Genomic DNA, 17,088 nt, shown 5'->3' on the forward strand with positions numbered 1-17,088 from the left:
ACAGACATGACAGATAGACATGACATAGACAGATACAGACATGACAGACAGATACAGACAGACAAGACAGATACAGACAGACAGATACAGACATGACAGACAGATACAGACATGACAGACAGATACAGACAGACACAGACAGACAGACATGACATAGACAGATACAGACAGACATGACAGATACAGACAGACATGACAGATACAGACAGACATGACAGATACAGACAGACATGACAGATACAGACAGACATGACAGATAGACATGACATAGACAGATACAGACATGACATAGACAGATACAGACATGACATAGACAGATACAGACATGACATAGACAGATACAGAGAGACAGACATAGACAGATACAGACAGACAGACATAGACAGATACAGACAGACAGACACAGACAGACAGACATAGACAGATACAGACAGACAGACATAGACAGATACAGACAGACAGACATAGACAGATACAGACAGACAGGACATAGACAGATACAGACAGACAGAGACATAGACAGATACAGACAGACAGACAGGACATAGACAGATACAGACAGACAGGACATAGACAGATACAGACAGACAGATACAGAGACAGACATGACAGACAGATACAGACACAGACATGACAGACAGATACAGACAGACAGACATGCCAGACAGACATGACACAGACAGACAGACATGACAGACAGACATGACACAGACAGACACAGATACAGACAGGAGACAGACAGACATAGACAGATACAGACAGACAAGACATAGACAGACATGACATAGACAGACATGACATAGACAGACATGACAGAGACATGACATAGACAGATACAGACAGGAGACAGACAGACATAGACAGATACAGACAGACAGACAGAGACAGAGACATAGACAGATACAGACAGACAGACAGACAGATACAGACAGACAGAGACATAGACAGATAGACAGACATAGAGAGATACGGACAGACATGACAGACAGCTAGACAGACATGACATAGACAGACATGACATAGACAGATACAGACAGACATGACATAGACAGATACAGACAGACAGGTACATAGACAGATACAGACAGACAGACAGATACAGACAGACATAGACAGATACAGACAGGAGACAGACAGACAGACATGACATAGACATATACAGACAGGAGACAGACATGACATAGACAGATACAGACAGACAGACATGACATAGACAGACAGACGACAGACAGATAGACAGACATGACAGACATGACATAGACAGATACAGACAGACATGACAGACATGACATAGACAGATACAGACAGACATGACATAGACAGACATGACATAGACAGATAGACAGACATGACAGACAGACAGACAGACATGACAGACAGACATGACAGACAGATACAGACAGACATGACAGACAGATACAGACAGACATGACAGACAGACAGACAGACAGATACAGACAGACATGACATAGACAGATACAGACAGACAGACAGGAGACAGACAGATACAGACAGGAGACAGACAGATACAGACAGGAGACAGACAGATACAGACAGGAGACAGACAGATACAGACAGATACAGACAGGAGACAGACAGACAGACATGACATAGACAGATACAGACAGACAGGTACAGACAGACACAGACAGACAGAGACAGACAGACAGATACAGACAGGAGACAGACAGACAGACACAGACAGGAGACAGACAGACAGACATGACATAGACAGACATGACATAGACATACATAGACAGATTCAGACAGACATAGACAGATTCAGACAGACAGACATGACATAGACAGATACAGACACATAGACAGATACAGACAAACAGACATAGACAGATACAGACAAACAGACATAGACAGATACAGACAGACAGATACACACAGACACAGACAGAGACACACAGGCACACATATAGGCAGACAGACAAATCTGTCTGTGTTCTTTTGCCCATCTTAACCTTTTCTTTTTATTGGCCAGACAGATATGGCTTTTTCTTTGCAACTCTGCCTAGAAGGCCAGCATCCCGGAGTCACTGGTGTTTTGCAGGTACTATTTAATGAAGCTGCCAGTTGAGGAATGTGCTTTTCTTTCAAAAACAAGGACATTTCTAAGTGACCCCAAACTTTTGAACGGTAGTACACACACACACACACACACACACACACACACACACACACACACACACACACATATATAAATAAACATACAGACAGACATTAACAGACATATAAACAGACAGTATCTCTATAGTGTAACAGGGGATAATTCTCCTGGATGTGGGACATAATTGCTTTAGATGAAGAAAGAGTTCCTCTCCATGGGCTTCACTGGTGCATCATGAAACAGGCATTTTGGAGACGTGTGTGTGTACCTGATATAGAAGCCGTCCCCCGGTGTGTCTTTGACCATGTTGAAGTCGTCAGGTCGTTGTTGGACTCTGAGTGAGACCGTCTCAGCCGGCTTCAGCATCTCTACATACATCTCCTCCACTGTCTTGTTCTTCATATTCACTGACCCATACTGAGATAGAGAATTGGAATTTACAAACCCCTTTATTGGGGAAACATCATCATTACACAAACACTTTTTTTTTAAATAGGAGAGAGGGAGAAGTGAGGGAGGAGAGAGAAAAAGGAGAGAGAAGAGGGAGAGAAGGAGCAAGAGTGTGAGATACAGAGAGAGAAAGGGAAATAGAGAGTGAGAGAGATGAGTGATAGATTTTGGCAGTGTCTAGACCAATCAATACATTCATTTCAAAGCCCTGGGCTGGTCCAGAAAGTAAAACACCGACTCCTTCAGCCTCTGTGTTTTTTTGGTTGCATGTCTGTCTATTGATTAGTGAGGAGGAGGAGGGGGCAGAAGCCCCTTGAATCTTTGAAGTGTCTGTCTATTGATTAGGAGGAGGATGAGAGAAGAGGAAAATGGACATAGAGTTCTGTTCTGATGACAAGGCTCTAGGCCTGCTTGGAGAACAGAGATTAAAGTGACAGAGTGGGAGCATCACAGGAATGGGACAGTATTAGCTGCCTGCGTATCTCTGTATAAAGATTGGCCATGTAGGTACACCACAGTGTACAATGAGAGAAAGAGAGGAGAGGGGCAATCGATAAAGGAACAAAGACAGGCAAGGAAAACAGCGATGGGCTTTGGCAGGGATGCTGCACGGTGAAAAAAGTTCACTCATAAAATAGTTGTGATAGACCTTGTGTGTGTGTCCACCTACATGCTGGTGTATATAACCTACCTCCAGTATGAGGTCCCCAGGCTGCAGGCCCTCTGGTCCCCTAGCAGGGCTGTCCTCCTCCAGACTCTTTACATAGACCCCCCGGAGGTTCCCTCCACACAGCCCCAGCCCCAGCTCTGCACCCTGGGCCCTGCGCACCGTCACCACCCGCGGCTCACACACCTTACGACTGCCCTCTGACGACACCCTGGAGTGGGGGACGGAACAACACGAATACCTTACCAAACAGAAATGTGTCTTCTGCGGTACCCAACCCCTGCAATATACACAAATCCACATGAAGCTGGAGAGGCTGGAGCAGTCAGCGGTGGGCCCGTCAGAGGTGTGTGTTACCTGATGAAGCTGTGAGGACTAGTTGTAGGGGTGGTCTGTTTGGAGGAGGGGGTGAGTGTTCCTTCGTCCTGTTCACTCAGAGTGTCTATAGTAGAGTGGTTGTCTGGGGTGGTGGCTCCACTGCCCTGGGGCGTGAACTGGCTGCTCACCGGCTCCAGACCAGAACTACACACGCAGAGAAAGAAAAACCTTAGTATGGGCTCCCGAGTGGCGCAGCCGTCTAAGGCACTGCATCTCAGTGCTGGAGGTGTCACTACAGACACCCTGGTTCGAATCCAGGCTGTATCACAACCGGCCGTGATTGGGAGTCCCACAGGACGGTTTTGGCCGGACTAGGCCGTCATTGTAAATAAGATTTTTGTTCTTAACTGACTTGCCTAGTTAAATAAAGTTTAAATATTGGTGCAATCTATTTAAATGGTGGTAAATGAGGCCTGTATATTCTTTATGACTACGAGATTTACAAATGTCATGGTATGTCCGAGGTCAATTTTACACACCTTTTGAAGTACGAAAGACTATATTTATGTAAATTGCCCACTGGGAAGAAATGTCATTGTTTACCTGGATCGTGAGGGGTTTCCCAGCTGGTACATGTGGGGGTTGTATTGAGCCATAATGGTGATGGTGTCACACTGCTGACCAATGATCAGCCTGGCCTGCTGCTCTGTGGCATTACGCAGGTTAATACCGTTATACTGGAGGAGAAGAGAAAGTCTATATGTTATTGAAAAATCCTCACTGAAAATAAACAGCACTTCTCAATTCTACAGGTCATATTCAGGCATTTATTTTTCATTGAATATTCGAAACATACAGTATACTTGCAGTGAAGCCGCTCAACAACTACATCATACCAGTCATTCAACAGACTCCCATTCAGAGCGACACACAGAAGCATCCAGGGTCAATGCCCTGCTCAAGGGCATGTTGACAGATCTCCCACCAGGCCAAAAAACGTGAACCCGAACCCTCCAAGATCCCCCCCACAGTACCCCAATAGCTGTCCCTCAACCATTCAAGACTCCTCCCCCCCAGGAAGAAAAATAAAAAATACAATTAATTCCATTCCCCACCCCCAAGAACCCCCCAATGCACCAACAACCAAGAGAATGAACTAAAGAGAAAAGGAAAAGACAGAAGAAAACAGCGAACAACAATGCAAAAAACCCCCAAAGAAAACAAAACAAAGGACATCAAGGACAACTAAAATCATAACAGTAATGGCAACTGTATATGTTTGTGTGCATGTCTGACACTATTACATGTATGTGTGTGTTCTTGTACGTGTTTATTTGAATGAGTGTGTTTGTATATGCATGTGTACAAACACCTGCACAGCATCAACCTCAGGCAAACCGGCATTAGTTGTAAAAACACTGCCACTTAGTGTCATTCAAATGTACTTTTTATTATGTTTTATTTTGACTTAAAAAAACATTTTTTACTTTTATCTTTGACCATCATTCCACCTCCCACACAGCAACTCCACTCCCACTTGTCTCCAATTCCACATCCCAACCCTCAGCTTCCCTCAGCCCATCCCATTTATCTCTGCTGGCCACCCACATCGGGTTTCTACGCAACACATATCTTTCAACTATGCTGTGACGTTCAACATACAATTTCAACCTATCTAATCGAAAAGAACCCACAGGTTGCGAGTTGAAGATAAATACTTTTACTAAGACTATTTGTAATTGACTGACCCGGTCTCTCCAGATCTCCTAACAGTACTATTTCTAGGGTCAATTTTAGATCAATGCTATGCATTTTCAGCCATTCCTGAACCCGAGACCAGAAACGGGCTACCTGAGGGCAATACCATAATAAATGGTCTCACAACAAAATCTGCTGAGCTTCGATGATTTGATGCCCCAAATATTCAACATTTTGTTGGTTTCAAGAATTCTATATAATAATGTTAGCTGAAAAGCACGAAGTCTTGAATCATGCATTGTTTTATATATCAACTCATCTCTGTACCATGGAATCGGTATATCAAATCTCTTCCCAACTATTTTGCAATCTGTATGGCACAATTGTCAACATCCTGGTCCTCAAATGAAACTGGTATACTTTCCTATGTATGCTATTTTTATTCCTCCGCCAGTTTTGATCCTTTATATTGAGCAGACAGACCAGTTCCCTACCCTCCTCCCGCTGCCTCCTTCATTTTTGGGGCAGTGCTGTAATCAATTGGTTGTACTCTTGCATTGAGCAGACCTTCCCGTACAATTCTGATAACTCCATGAAGGACATAACTCTACCATTCCAATTTACAATATCATTTAAGAAGAAAACACCCTTTTCAAATATCTTTCCCATAAATACAGATACTTTATCAACCAGCACATTTGAGTTCAGCCATAATATTTGTTCTATCTTTTCTGGGGGATGAAATTGAAATTGTAGCCAGCTCTGCAATGCTTGTTTGAAAAAGTATAATTTTCAATTAAATCGAAAATGAGACATGGCAATCTGCACAAAGGCAAAAATGCCATTTTTAAACAATGGATGAGCTTTTCTTAGTAATCTACTTGAGAACCATTTAGGGTTCAAGTAAAACTTTTGAATAAGTGAAGCTTGTAGAGAGAGGTTTAGTGCTTTTATATTTAATAATCTCAACCCACCCAATTCATATTCATTATATAGATAGGCACGCTTTATTTTGTCTGGTTTAGCGTCCCAGATAAAGCGAAATATTTTTTGCTCATATGATTTGAAAAACGAATCATCAGGAGTAGGCCGCGCCATAAGTAAGTGAGTAAACTGAGATATGACTAAGGAGTTAATCAGGACAATTTTTCCATAAATCGACAGGTATTTACCACTCCATGGTTGCAGGATCATGTCTATTTTTACAAGTTTTCTATTGAAATTCATTGTGGAGAGTGTCGTGTCTTTGGCTATGCCGGATTAAGTGATATGACATGCTATTCTATAAAATCCTTTCTCTGTAATTAATATTACCTGATTCTAGTTAATTACATTTACATGATTAGCTCAAAGTCGGGGCATCACGAAAGAGTGTTTATAGAGCTGTTATCTTCCGAATAAACTCTGAAAGACCTAGTAATATTTTACATCAATAGCAGTCAATATTAATCGTCACCTTATTTCAGTTTCATCTGAAAGTTGTAAATTCTTGGTTATCTTCACGAACCCTGGCTATTTGAATCAGCAATACAAAATTGGGTTTAATTATTTATTTCCTAAATACCCAACTAATCACACAGAATTACATATACACAGAATGCAAATTATGTCATACAGAAAACGTCCCTGGTGGACGGAACCTGTATGATGGCTTGTTACACAAAGAGAGGGGGTTGGGCTTGAATGAAAGAGTGGGAAGACTGAGGAACAAAGGGAGAAGCTAAGCTTTCGTAAATACAGTATCTTATGCATTCTAAATTACCGCCCATTTGGAAAAGGAAAGCGAAATAAATATTTACTCTGAGCTGCGCTTCCGTAGGTTGGTCGTAGATGCTGGCCGTGTTGGCCGACAGAGATCTTCCTGTCCTTGGAAGAATATCTCTGGTGGTAAATTGGATACGTTGTAGTATCTTCATTGTGTGTTAGACTGGATACGTCGTCCGCCCTTTCCTAGCCCACGTTTACAGCTGCTGTTGCTAACTCAATGGCTAGGAGGTCTCACTTCTTTAGTGAATAAGAGTTCAAAGTTCATACCATTCACAACCAAAGCTCAGGCTGAGGTTGGCTTAGTTCTGTATTTGACATGTTAGTCCTTTTTAATGTATGGACCGTCGTCCTATCGTCCTCGGAACAGAAGGTCACATTTTCGTCAAGGGCTTATATAATGGAGGGAGAGAAGGGTGTGTTTCATAGTTTATAACGCATGTCTCTTCACAGGGGCGGGCCACTGATTGAGCAGGGCTCTAACCTTATGAAAACCCAACTCTCTCATTTGGAAGCTAAAATTACATGTAATCTTTTCACAAATAACTTCATATTCAAACATTTAAATTGCACAACAATTCCATGTGAATCTGATAACTAGAATGTGTAGACTTTCCCAGATACAATTTATGTCGTCCTGTCATCAGTCAAAATGTCTCAGATGACAACCGAACTGACATCATATTTATTAAGTATCAACGCATATTTTGAACTGGTTCTATTACCGAAATATGGTTCCTTTCCCTACACTTGTTTGATGTTCCCAGACTCTCTATGTTTAACAAAGGCTATTAAAGAGTCCTTCAGTAGAGTCAGAGAGAGAGGGAAGGGAGAAAGGTATTTATGGGGGGGGGGGTCATAAACCTTACCCACAGGCCAACTTCATGACAAGAGCTTATTTATATATTTTGTGATATGAATAGCGAGTATGTCTACTTCACCATCAGCCCATTTTATAGGTAAACTGCAGGGTAATGTAAAAGTTGTGTTTTTTGAGGATCCAATACGTAATATCGTACAGTTATCATAATTAACTATCTGTACTCTCTGGACTAAAATCTATCTAGATATTCAATGAGACATTGCAGGGATCTAGCTTGCGGACTTAGTATAAAACTTGAGTCATCGGCATACATGGACACCTTTGTTTTTAAGCCTTGGATTTCTAATCCTTTAATGTTGTTATTGGATCCGATTTTAATAGCTAGCATTTCGATGGCCATAACGAATAGATATAGTGACAGCGGACACCCTTGTTTAAATCCTCTTGACAATTCAAAACTCTGAGAAGTAGCCGTTATTTACTATTTTACACCTAGGGTTGATAAACATTTTTCCTCATTTTATAAGAGAATTACCAAAATTGACAAAAACCAGGCATTTATAAATAAAATCCAGTCTTACTTAATCAAATGCCTTTTCAAAATCTGCTATAAATACCATTCCTTGCTTCTTATATGTTTCATGTTGTTATTTCTAGTAGTTGTCGTATATTATCTCCAATGTATCGTCCATGTAATAAACCTGTCTGATCAGGATGAACAATAACTGGCAAAACCTTTTTAATTCTGAGTGCTATGCATTTCGCTAGTATTTTTGCATCACAACATTGAAGTGTAAGGGGCCTCCAGTTTCTTAGATAGACTGGGTCTTTATATTTGCCATCTGGGTCTTGTTTTAATAATAGAGAAATCAGACCTTCCTGCTGAGTACCTGACAGACTACCATTCTATAGGAGTTGTTAACCTGTTATGGCTAGGGGGCAGTATTTTCACGGCTGGATAAAAAACATACCCGATTTAATCTGGTTACTAGTCCTGCCCAGTAACTAGAATATGCATATAATTATTGGCTTTGGATAGAAAACACTCCAAAGTTTCTAGAACTGTTTGAATGGTGTCTGTGAGTATAACAGAACTCAAATGGCAGGTCAAAACCTGAGAGATTCCTTTACAGGAAGTGGCCTGTCTGACCATTTATTGTCTTTCTTTGACATCTCATTCCATTACAAAGGATCTCTGCGGTAACGTGACACTTCCCACGGCTCCAATAGGCTCTCAGAGCCCGGGAAAAACCTGAATGTCGTCATTCCAGCCCCAGGCTGAAACACATTATCGCCTTTCTCAAGTGGCCGATCAAGGGACTGTGGGCTTAGGGGCGTGCACTGGCCGCCCCCGTCTTTGTGTTTTTTCCTCTGTTTGCAGAAAAGGAGATTCCCGGTCGGAATATTATCGCTTTTTTACGAGATAAATGGCATAAAAATTTTAAACAGCGGTTGACATGCTTCAAACCAACATTTGTTATTGAAGTAGCAGTCCTGGGAGTGCATTCTGACGAAGACAACAAAAGGTAATCAAACTTTTGTAATAGTAAATCTGATTTTGGTGAAGGCTAAACTTGCCGGGTGTCTAAATAGCTAGCCCGTGATGGCTGGGCTATGTACTTAGAATATTGCAAAATGTGCTTTCACCAAAAAAGCTATTTTAAAATCGGACATATCGAGTGCATAAAGGAGTTCTGTATCTATAATTCTTAAAATAATTGTTATGCTTTTTGTGAACGTTTATCGTGAGTAATTTAGTAAATTGTTAGTAATTTCCCCGGAAGTATGCTAGTTCTGAACGTCACATGCTAATGTAAAAAGCTGTTTTTTGATATAAATATGAACTTGATTGAACAAAACATGCATGTATTGTATAACATAATGTCCTAGGTGTGTCATCTGATGAAGATCATCAAAGGTTAGTGCTGCATTTAGCTGTCTTCTGGGTTTTTGTGACATATGCTAGCTTGAAAAATGGGTGTCTGATTATTTCTGGCTGGGTACTCTGCTGACATAATCTAATGTTTTGCTTTCGCTGTAAAGCCTTTTTGAAATCGGACAGTGTGGTTAGATAAAGGAGAGTCTCGTCTTTAAAATGCTGTGAAATAGTCATATATTTGAAAAATTGAAGTTTTTGTATTTTTGAGGAATTTGTAATTCGCGCCACGCCTATCGTTGGATATTGGAGCAGGTGTTCCGCTAGCGGAACGTCTAGATGTAAGAGGTTAAACAATATAACAATGGAGCTTTTAGTATATCAAAAAATACTTGATATACCTCTACCGGTATGCCATTAAGCCCTGGGGTTTTTCCTGACTGAAAGGATCAAATAGCCTCAAAAAGTTTCAGGCATTAATGTGTGACTAAATCATTCTGGATAAGAGTGTCTGCTTCAGTACCAGTCGTAAGTTTAGACACCTACTCATTCAAGGGTTTTGCTTTATATTTACTATTTTCTACATTGTAGAATAATAGTGAAGACATCAAAACTATGAAATAACGCAAATGGAATCATGTAGTAACCCCCCAAAAAAAGTGTTAAACAAATCAAAATATATTTCATATTTGAGATTCTTCAAAGTAGCCACCCTTTGCTTTGATGACAGCTTTACACACTCTTGGCATTCTCTCAACCAGCTTCATGAGGTAGTCACCTGGAATGCATTTCAATTAACCTCTTGAGGATACCCTAGGATAGGGGGCGCCACAGCGCATTTTGAAAAAAGAATCGTTCCCATTTTCAACGGCCTACTAATCAAACTCAGAAGCTAGGGCATGCATATACTTATTATATATGGATAGAAAACACTCTAAAGTTTCTAAAACTGTTTGAATGGTGTCTGTGAGTATAACAGAACTCAAATGGCAGTCAAAACCCCGAGACCGATTGAAACAGGAAGTGGAATTCTGAATTGTGGACTCGACTTCTCATCTTTCCTTATTAATCACACCGTTAACAATGGTTCAGTGAGCACTTCCTATTGCTTCCACTAGATGTCGCCAGTCTTTTCACAGTGGTTTGAGCCTTATACGGTCGAAACTCATTGAATGAGACGAGTTGGAAATTGGTCACAGGGGATGGGCCATCACCATTATGACGCCGGCGGCCATGTCTACCCCCACCTTTGGAAACGGTTTTAAAGGCCATGAAATCATCCCCCTTGAATCTTATTGGCTCTCTTGGTGTTACAGGCCCTGAAGATTAATGTTTTACAACGTTTGACATGTTTGAACGAACCTACAGGCGGGAGAATCTCATTTTATCCGGAACTTCAGCCCTGCGCTTGGAGAGAGCCATAGGACGCGCTACCAACAGCAGGCTAATGGAACGTGAAGTATGGACTTTTTGACCGAAAATACATCTGTTGTGGACCTGGGATGCTTTCTGATGAAGACAACTAAAGGTAGGCGATTATTGACAATATTATACAAGATGAGATGTGACATGCGATTGTTTCCAAGATGGCGCCGAGCTCTGTATATTAGCTCATTTTCTGAGTATCGCATCTCCTTTTATCGCAAAGTGTGATTACCCAGTAAAGTTAATTTAAAATCTGGTATGACAGGTGTTCTCAAGAGATATTCATCTATAAATGTTAGATTGACAATATAAATTTAAAAAAATCGTTATAGGATAGTAATTTAGGGAAATGTAGCATTGTTTACCGGGACGCATTTGAGGGGAAATTATTTATTCAACGTCAGACAGAGATGTAAAATGCTGTTTTTATATATAAATATGACCTTTATTGAACAAAAGAATGCATGCATTGTATAACATGGGGGTGCCATCTGATGAAGTTTGTAAAAGGTTAGTGCTGCATTTAGCTGTTTTTTGATTATATGTGATGCAAGTGGTTGGTCGGAAAATGGCTATGAAGCTGCTTTTTACGATGGACTCATCTAACATAATCTAATGATTTGCTTTTCCTGTAAAACCTTTTTGAAATCGGACGACGTGGGTCGATTCAGGAGAGGTGTATCTATAAAAAAAAAAAAATGTTTTTAAATTTTTTTTTTTAATGCTAATTGGCGATATGATTTTTCGCTGGATTTTGATCCCGCTGACGGGATGAGACGCTGAAGAGGTTTTAACAGGTGTGCCTTGTTAAAAGTTAATTTCTGGAATTTCTTTCCTTCTTAATGCGTTTGAGGCAAACAGTTGTGTTGTGACAAGGTAGGGGTGGCATACAGAAGATAGCCCTATTTGGTAAAAGACCAAGTCCATATTATGGCAAGAACAGCTCAAATAAGCAAAGGGAAACGACAGTCCATCATTACTTTAAGACATGAAGGTCAGTCAATCCGGAAAATGTCAATTACTTTGAAAGTTTCTTCAAGTGCAGTCACAAAAACCATCAAGCTCTATAATAAAACCGGCTCTCATGAGCACCGCCACAGGCAAGGAAGACCCAGAGTTACAGAGGATAAGTTAATTCGTGTTACCAGCCTCAGGAATTACAGCCCAAATAAATGCTTCAGCGTTCAAGTAACAGACAAATCTCAACATCAACTGTTCAGAGGAGACTGTGTGAATCAGGCCCTCGTGGTCGAATTGCTGCAAAGAAACCACTACGAAGAAGAGACATGCTTGGGCCAAGAAACACGAGGAATGGACATTAGACTGGTGGAAATCTGTCCTTTGGTCTTATGAGTACAAATTTGAGATTTTTGGTTCCAACCGCCATGTCTTTGTAAGAAGCAGAGTAGGTGAACGGATGATCTCTGCATGTATGGTTCCCACCGTGAAGCATGGAGGAGGAGGTGTGATGGTGCTTTTCTGGTAACACGGTCAGTGATTTATTTAGAATTCAAGGCACACTTAACCAGCATGGCTAGCACAGCATTTTGCAGCGATACGCCATCCCATTTGTTTTCAACAGGACAATGACCCAACACACATCCAGGCTGTATAAGGGCTATTTGACCAAGAACGAGAGTGATGGAGTGCTGAATCACCCAACCTCAACCAAATTGAGACGGTTTGGGATGAGTTGGATTGCAGAGTGAAGGAAAAACAGCCAACAAGTGCTCAGCACATGTGGGAACTCCATTACTGTAGGAAAAGCATTCCTGGTGAAGCTGGTTGAGAAAATGCCAAGATTGTGCAAAGCTGTCATCAAGGCAAAGGGTGGCTACTTTGAAGAATCTGAAATATATTTTGATTTGTTTAACACTTTTTGGGTTACTATATGATTCCATATGTGTTATTTCATAGTTTTGATGTTTTCACAATTATTCGACAATGTAGAAAATAGTAAAAATAAAGAAAAATCCTTGAATTAGTAGGTGTCCAAACCTTGACTGGTGCTGTAAATGACTATAATGTTTTATTCCATTAATAGGAATAAACTTCATCACAGAATCACATTGACAATTTCCTCCTGAGCTGAAATGGATTTGATCCTTAACCCTGTCAGGAAGAAATGAAACAGGAAGTTACCTCGAGGAGCTGGTCGCCGTACTCCAGGCCGGCCTGGTGGGCGATGCTGCCTCCCGTCACCTTGGAGACGAAGATGCCGCCGTTCTCGCCACCGACGATAGAGATGCCCAGAGGCTCCGCCCCTTTGTGAACGATTACGTTTCGAGGTTCCTCCAGGTACGGCCTGATGTGAGGGAGGGATGAGAATAAACATCAGGGCTACATGTCAAATCCCCGATAAGGGTCTGGACAAAAGTAGTGCACTACATAGGGACTAGGGTGTTATGAAACTCACATGTTGATTTACACAATACATAGGCATATTTCATACATGGAGTCATATTATATTTCACAGGAAGGACCAACAGCCAGAAATAAAAAGGGACAAACAGTGCTAAAAGATGAAGACAAGCAAAAGGTGGTGAGGTGGACTCAGAGGTAGCTTCACACTCAGCATCGCGACTAGGATTGGACCCAAACACACACAGAATGCCATGCCATCTGCAAAAGGGCACGGACCTTCAGTAGCATGCAGCTTCAGTGAGAATGACTTTACACATGAAACAAGGGGCCGCGTAATTTCAAACAAGTCCAATCATACAAACAACAACTGAGAGACAGCACACATCAATCTATCAAATCTGGATCAAGAGGAATAGTTGTGCAGGTTTTCTGGATCTTTGTAAACCTAGCATGCGCAGACCTGTTTGACTGGAAGGTGGGATTCAGGCCTAACTGCTGTTCGGGTTGAGAAATACCACACAACACATGCTTTATACATCCCAGGTGTCTAGACCAGATCTCTATGGGCTCTCTCCTAGTCACTAGACCTCAGGATAGGGGTTGTTTCTGGACAGGCCTGGGTCTCTCTCTTTATCTCAAGCATGTTAACAGTAAGATCATCTGTGTCTGAGGTGGATCCAACGAACCTGAGGCTCCTGAGAGAGGAGAACCTCGGCCTAGCAGCCAGAGGGATCCTCAGAAAAGACCTGTTACTGTACAGAGACCTGGAGACATTTACACACATGGCAGATGGAAGAGAAGAAACGAGGGAGGAGATGGAGGAGAGAAAAACAGACAGGGCAGAGGAAGAAAGACGGCAAGGTGGTGAAAAATAGAAAATATGCAGAGGCTAAACACTTCTGCTGTGATAAGAAAAACAGAAAAATACAAGAATACTAGCCTGGTTCCTTCAGTGTGTGCTTTAGCAAATCCTTCTAACATCGTCATTCCACTGGCATAGTAAGAGAAGTTGGCTAAAGCACAAACAGATCTGGGACCAGGCTACAAATAGAAATGACAGCAACATACTGCATTTACCAACAGCATTATAACTGAACTATAATCAATGAAGCACACACTTCCTATTTTCTATTATTCTAGACCAGTGTTTGCCAAACCTCTCCTCGTGTACCCTCAGCCTATTCCAGTACATGCACATCTGATTCAACTAACAAAGGACTTGGTGATTATTTTACCAATTGAATCACGTGTTCTAGTACTGGACCAGTCAATACATAGAACTACTGGTGGAGGGAGGTACTATAGACACGGTTTTACACCTTCCTGCGCTTTTCAAAATCATTCTTATTTTCCCACCCCCTTGTCTCATCTTTTCCTTCCTACCGGTCTTTCCTCCGCTCTCCTATTTGCACAGGGCTGACGGAGATTCTGGGCAGGATGGAGATAGAGCTCTGTGATTGGCTGCTGGCGAAGGAGGAAGTCTCCAGGTTGAGAGGTGAGTGGGGTGGAGTGATGAGGCTGGGGCTGCTGCACTCTGAATGGGACAGGGAGCCTGGAGGCGAGGGGCCGGGGAGAGAGGAAGGGAGAGAGAGGGGAAGGGAGATGGGGGAGAAGAGAGGGGAAGAAACTTATGAGATGAGATGATAATGTACTTAATTATTCCATAGTAAAAACAATTAAAATACTCACAACAGTTAAAACATGGTAGTAGGACGAGAGGGAGAGAATTGGTCCATAGTTCCAGTATCATTTCTCAGAGAGGTAATCAGGTTGGAAATACCAGACACAAGCATGTTGACCCCCAGCTTTAACAGCGCAGGACCGAAAATCTATACGATTAACCAAGTGTTTCCCTGAGTTTAGTGTTATGACTGTTTTCGTCCAACCTCTTTCAGCAGTAAATTACAGCACCTTTAAATGAGCTGCTAACAGGGCTGTCACATTCTCCTCCGAGAATACATGAGCGTAGTCAGCTGTTTGATTTGGAATAAGTTCTTTAGTTGAGTGGAAAATCAGTGCCCTAAAGGCCCATTGGGTCCAGCATCAGAAAATATCAGTAGAGGCACAGTATTCAGGTAACAGGAATCTTAAAATGTAATACCTTCATTCATCCATCCAGCCATTTGTTAATTCATTCATTTTCCCAACCCCCCACCCATTTGTTTGTTCAATTATCCATCCATGCATAAATTGATCCATCCATTAATTAATTGCTCTATCCATGCATGTACCTCTGTCAGAACCCAGCATGGACCGAGGGTAGCGGGGAGTGGAGGGGATCTTTATCCTCTCTGTCCGGTACTGGACGTTACTGGACCAACCTGATGGAATAGATGAAAAGTCCATCAGTGTGTGTGCGTGTGTGTGTAAGCATGTACTGTATAATGAGTATTGTGTGCGTGCATGCGTGGGTGACTGACTGACCAAGGCCCAGGCGAGCGCTGGAGGGTAGTGAGTTGGTACCATGGGAGGTGCTGCTGCTGCGTGACGAGGACGATGAGTAGTCTGCTGCTGGACGCTTCTGGCTCAGGTCTAGGCTCAGACGGCCCTGGTGCTGCGGACTGACACACACTCTCTAACTACATAATTCATGGGTTGCACTTAGCGTCATTTACGCACGCCATTGTTATAAAATGCATCTTGAGGACTGGTGCACGACTGAACGTGCTACTCAATGCATTCTCAAACAGGACAACATTTCAAAAGAAGGCAACTAATTAGCAGGAAAACCTTGGTCATCACTGCAATGTCGTCACATAGGCTTCACATGTTGTTCAACGTTAGCTAGCTAGCTAAGATTGAGGGGAGAGCATTTTACCTAGCTAACATTAGCGTTGCTAGGTATTTTTAACAAATTTTCCTTACTAATAGCAACCTTGCCATCTGTCTAAAGTAAATTTGACTACATTATAATGATGACCAAGTTGTTTCCTACTAATTATTTGCCTACTTTAGCAATGGAATCATATCTTTAAGCCACTATACTGTAATTTAGACGAAACAGTCATTTGCCCCCGTTAAGAATGACTGGGCATCTTGGTTTTCGGGGCAGTTATTCTATCTGGGGTAGTTACCTGTGGTGTTGGTTGTTGTGCTGGTGTTGGCAGATCTGGGAGGAGACAGAGGGACAGTTGTTGGTGTGGACTCTGTGGCTGCGGACTGTGTATACTGGGTTCCTCATCACAGCAGTCACTGCTGGACACGGGGCCAGGCCACGATGGGCCGAATCTGACAACACAACACACTGGTTAGACGGGAGGAACACACTGGTTAGACGGGAGGAACACACTGGTTAGACGGGAGGAACACACTGGTTAGACGGGAGGAACACACTGGTTAGACGGGAGGAACACACTGGTTAGACGGGAGGAACACACTGGTTAGACGGGAGGAACACACTGGTTAGACAGGAGGAACGGTTAAGAGCGTTGGGCCAGTAATTCACTGGTTCAGTAATTCGCTGGTTCCAATTCCCAAGTGGACAAGGTGGAAAAATCTGCCATTTTGCTCTTGAGCAAGGCAGTTGGCCCCCAAAAACAACTGCTCCCCGGGCGATGAGGACATGGATGTCGATTAAGGCAGCC

The 17,088-nt window shown here is 42.2% G+C and overlaps 1 protein-coding gene across 6 annotated transcripts in view; it reads right to left on the minus strand.

Annotated features, from left to right (window-relative positions):
• LOC106577192 (disks large homolog 5) overlaps positions 1–17,088 on the minus strand; it is a 125,185-nt gene that overhangs the window by 30,507 nt on the left and 77,590 nt on the right. For 5 of the 6 annotated variants that reach the window (XM_014155048.2, XM_014155050.2, XM_014155047.2 and 2 more), the window contains 10 exons: positions 16,579–16,732; positions 15,929–16,065; positions 15,736–15,825; positions 14,888–15,056; positions 14,191–14,268; positions 13,283–13,445; positions 4,158–4,291; positions 3,594–3,758; positions 3,261–3,447; positions 2,388–2,536 (listed from right to left, as the gene is read on the minus strand). In XM_014155048.2, the coding sequence (XP_014010523.2) occupies positions 2,388–2,536; positions 3,261–3,447; positions 3,594–3,758; positions 4,158–4,291; positions 13,283–13,445; positions 14,191–14,268; positions 14,888–15,056; positions 15,736–15,825; positions 15,929–16,065; positions 16,579–16,732 (1,426 nt within the window). The remainder of the gene's footprint in view (positions 1–2,387; positions 2,537–3,260; positions 3,448–3,593; positions 3,759–4,157; positions 4,292–13,282; positions 13,446–14,190; positions 14,269–14,887; positions 15,057–15,735; positions 15,826–15,928; positions 16,066–16,578; positions 16,733–17,088) is intronic. The other variant, XM_014155051.2, reaches the window with a different exon arrangement.

This window comes from Salmo salar, chromosome ssa18, assembly GCF_905237065.1.
Source record: "Salmo salar chromosome ssa18, Ssal_v3.1, whole genome shotgun sequence".
NCBI classification, from domain to species: domain Eukaryota; kingdom Metazoa; phylum Chordata; class Actinopteri; order Salmoniformes; family Salmonidae; genus Salmo; species Salmo salar.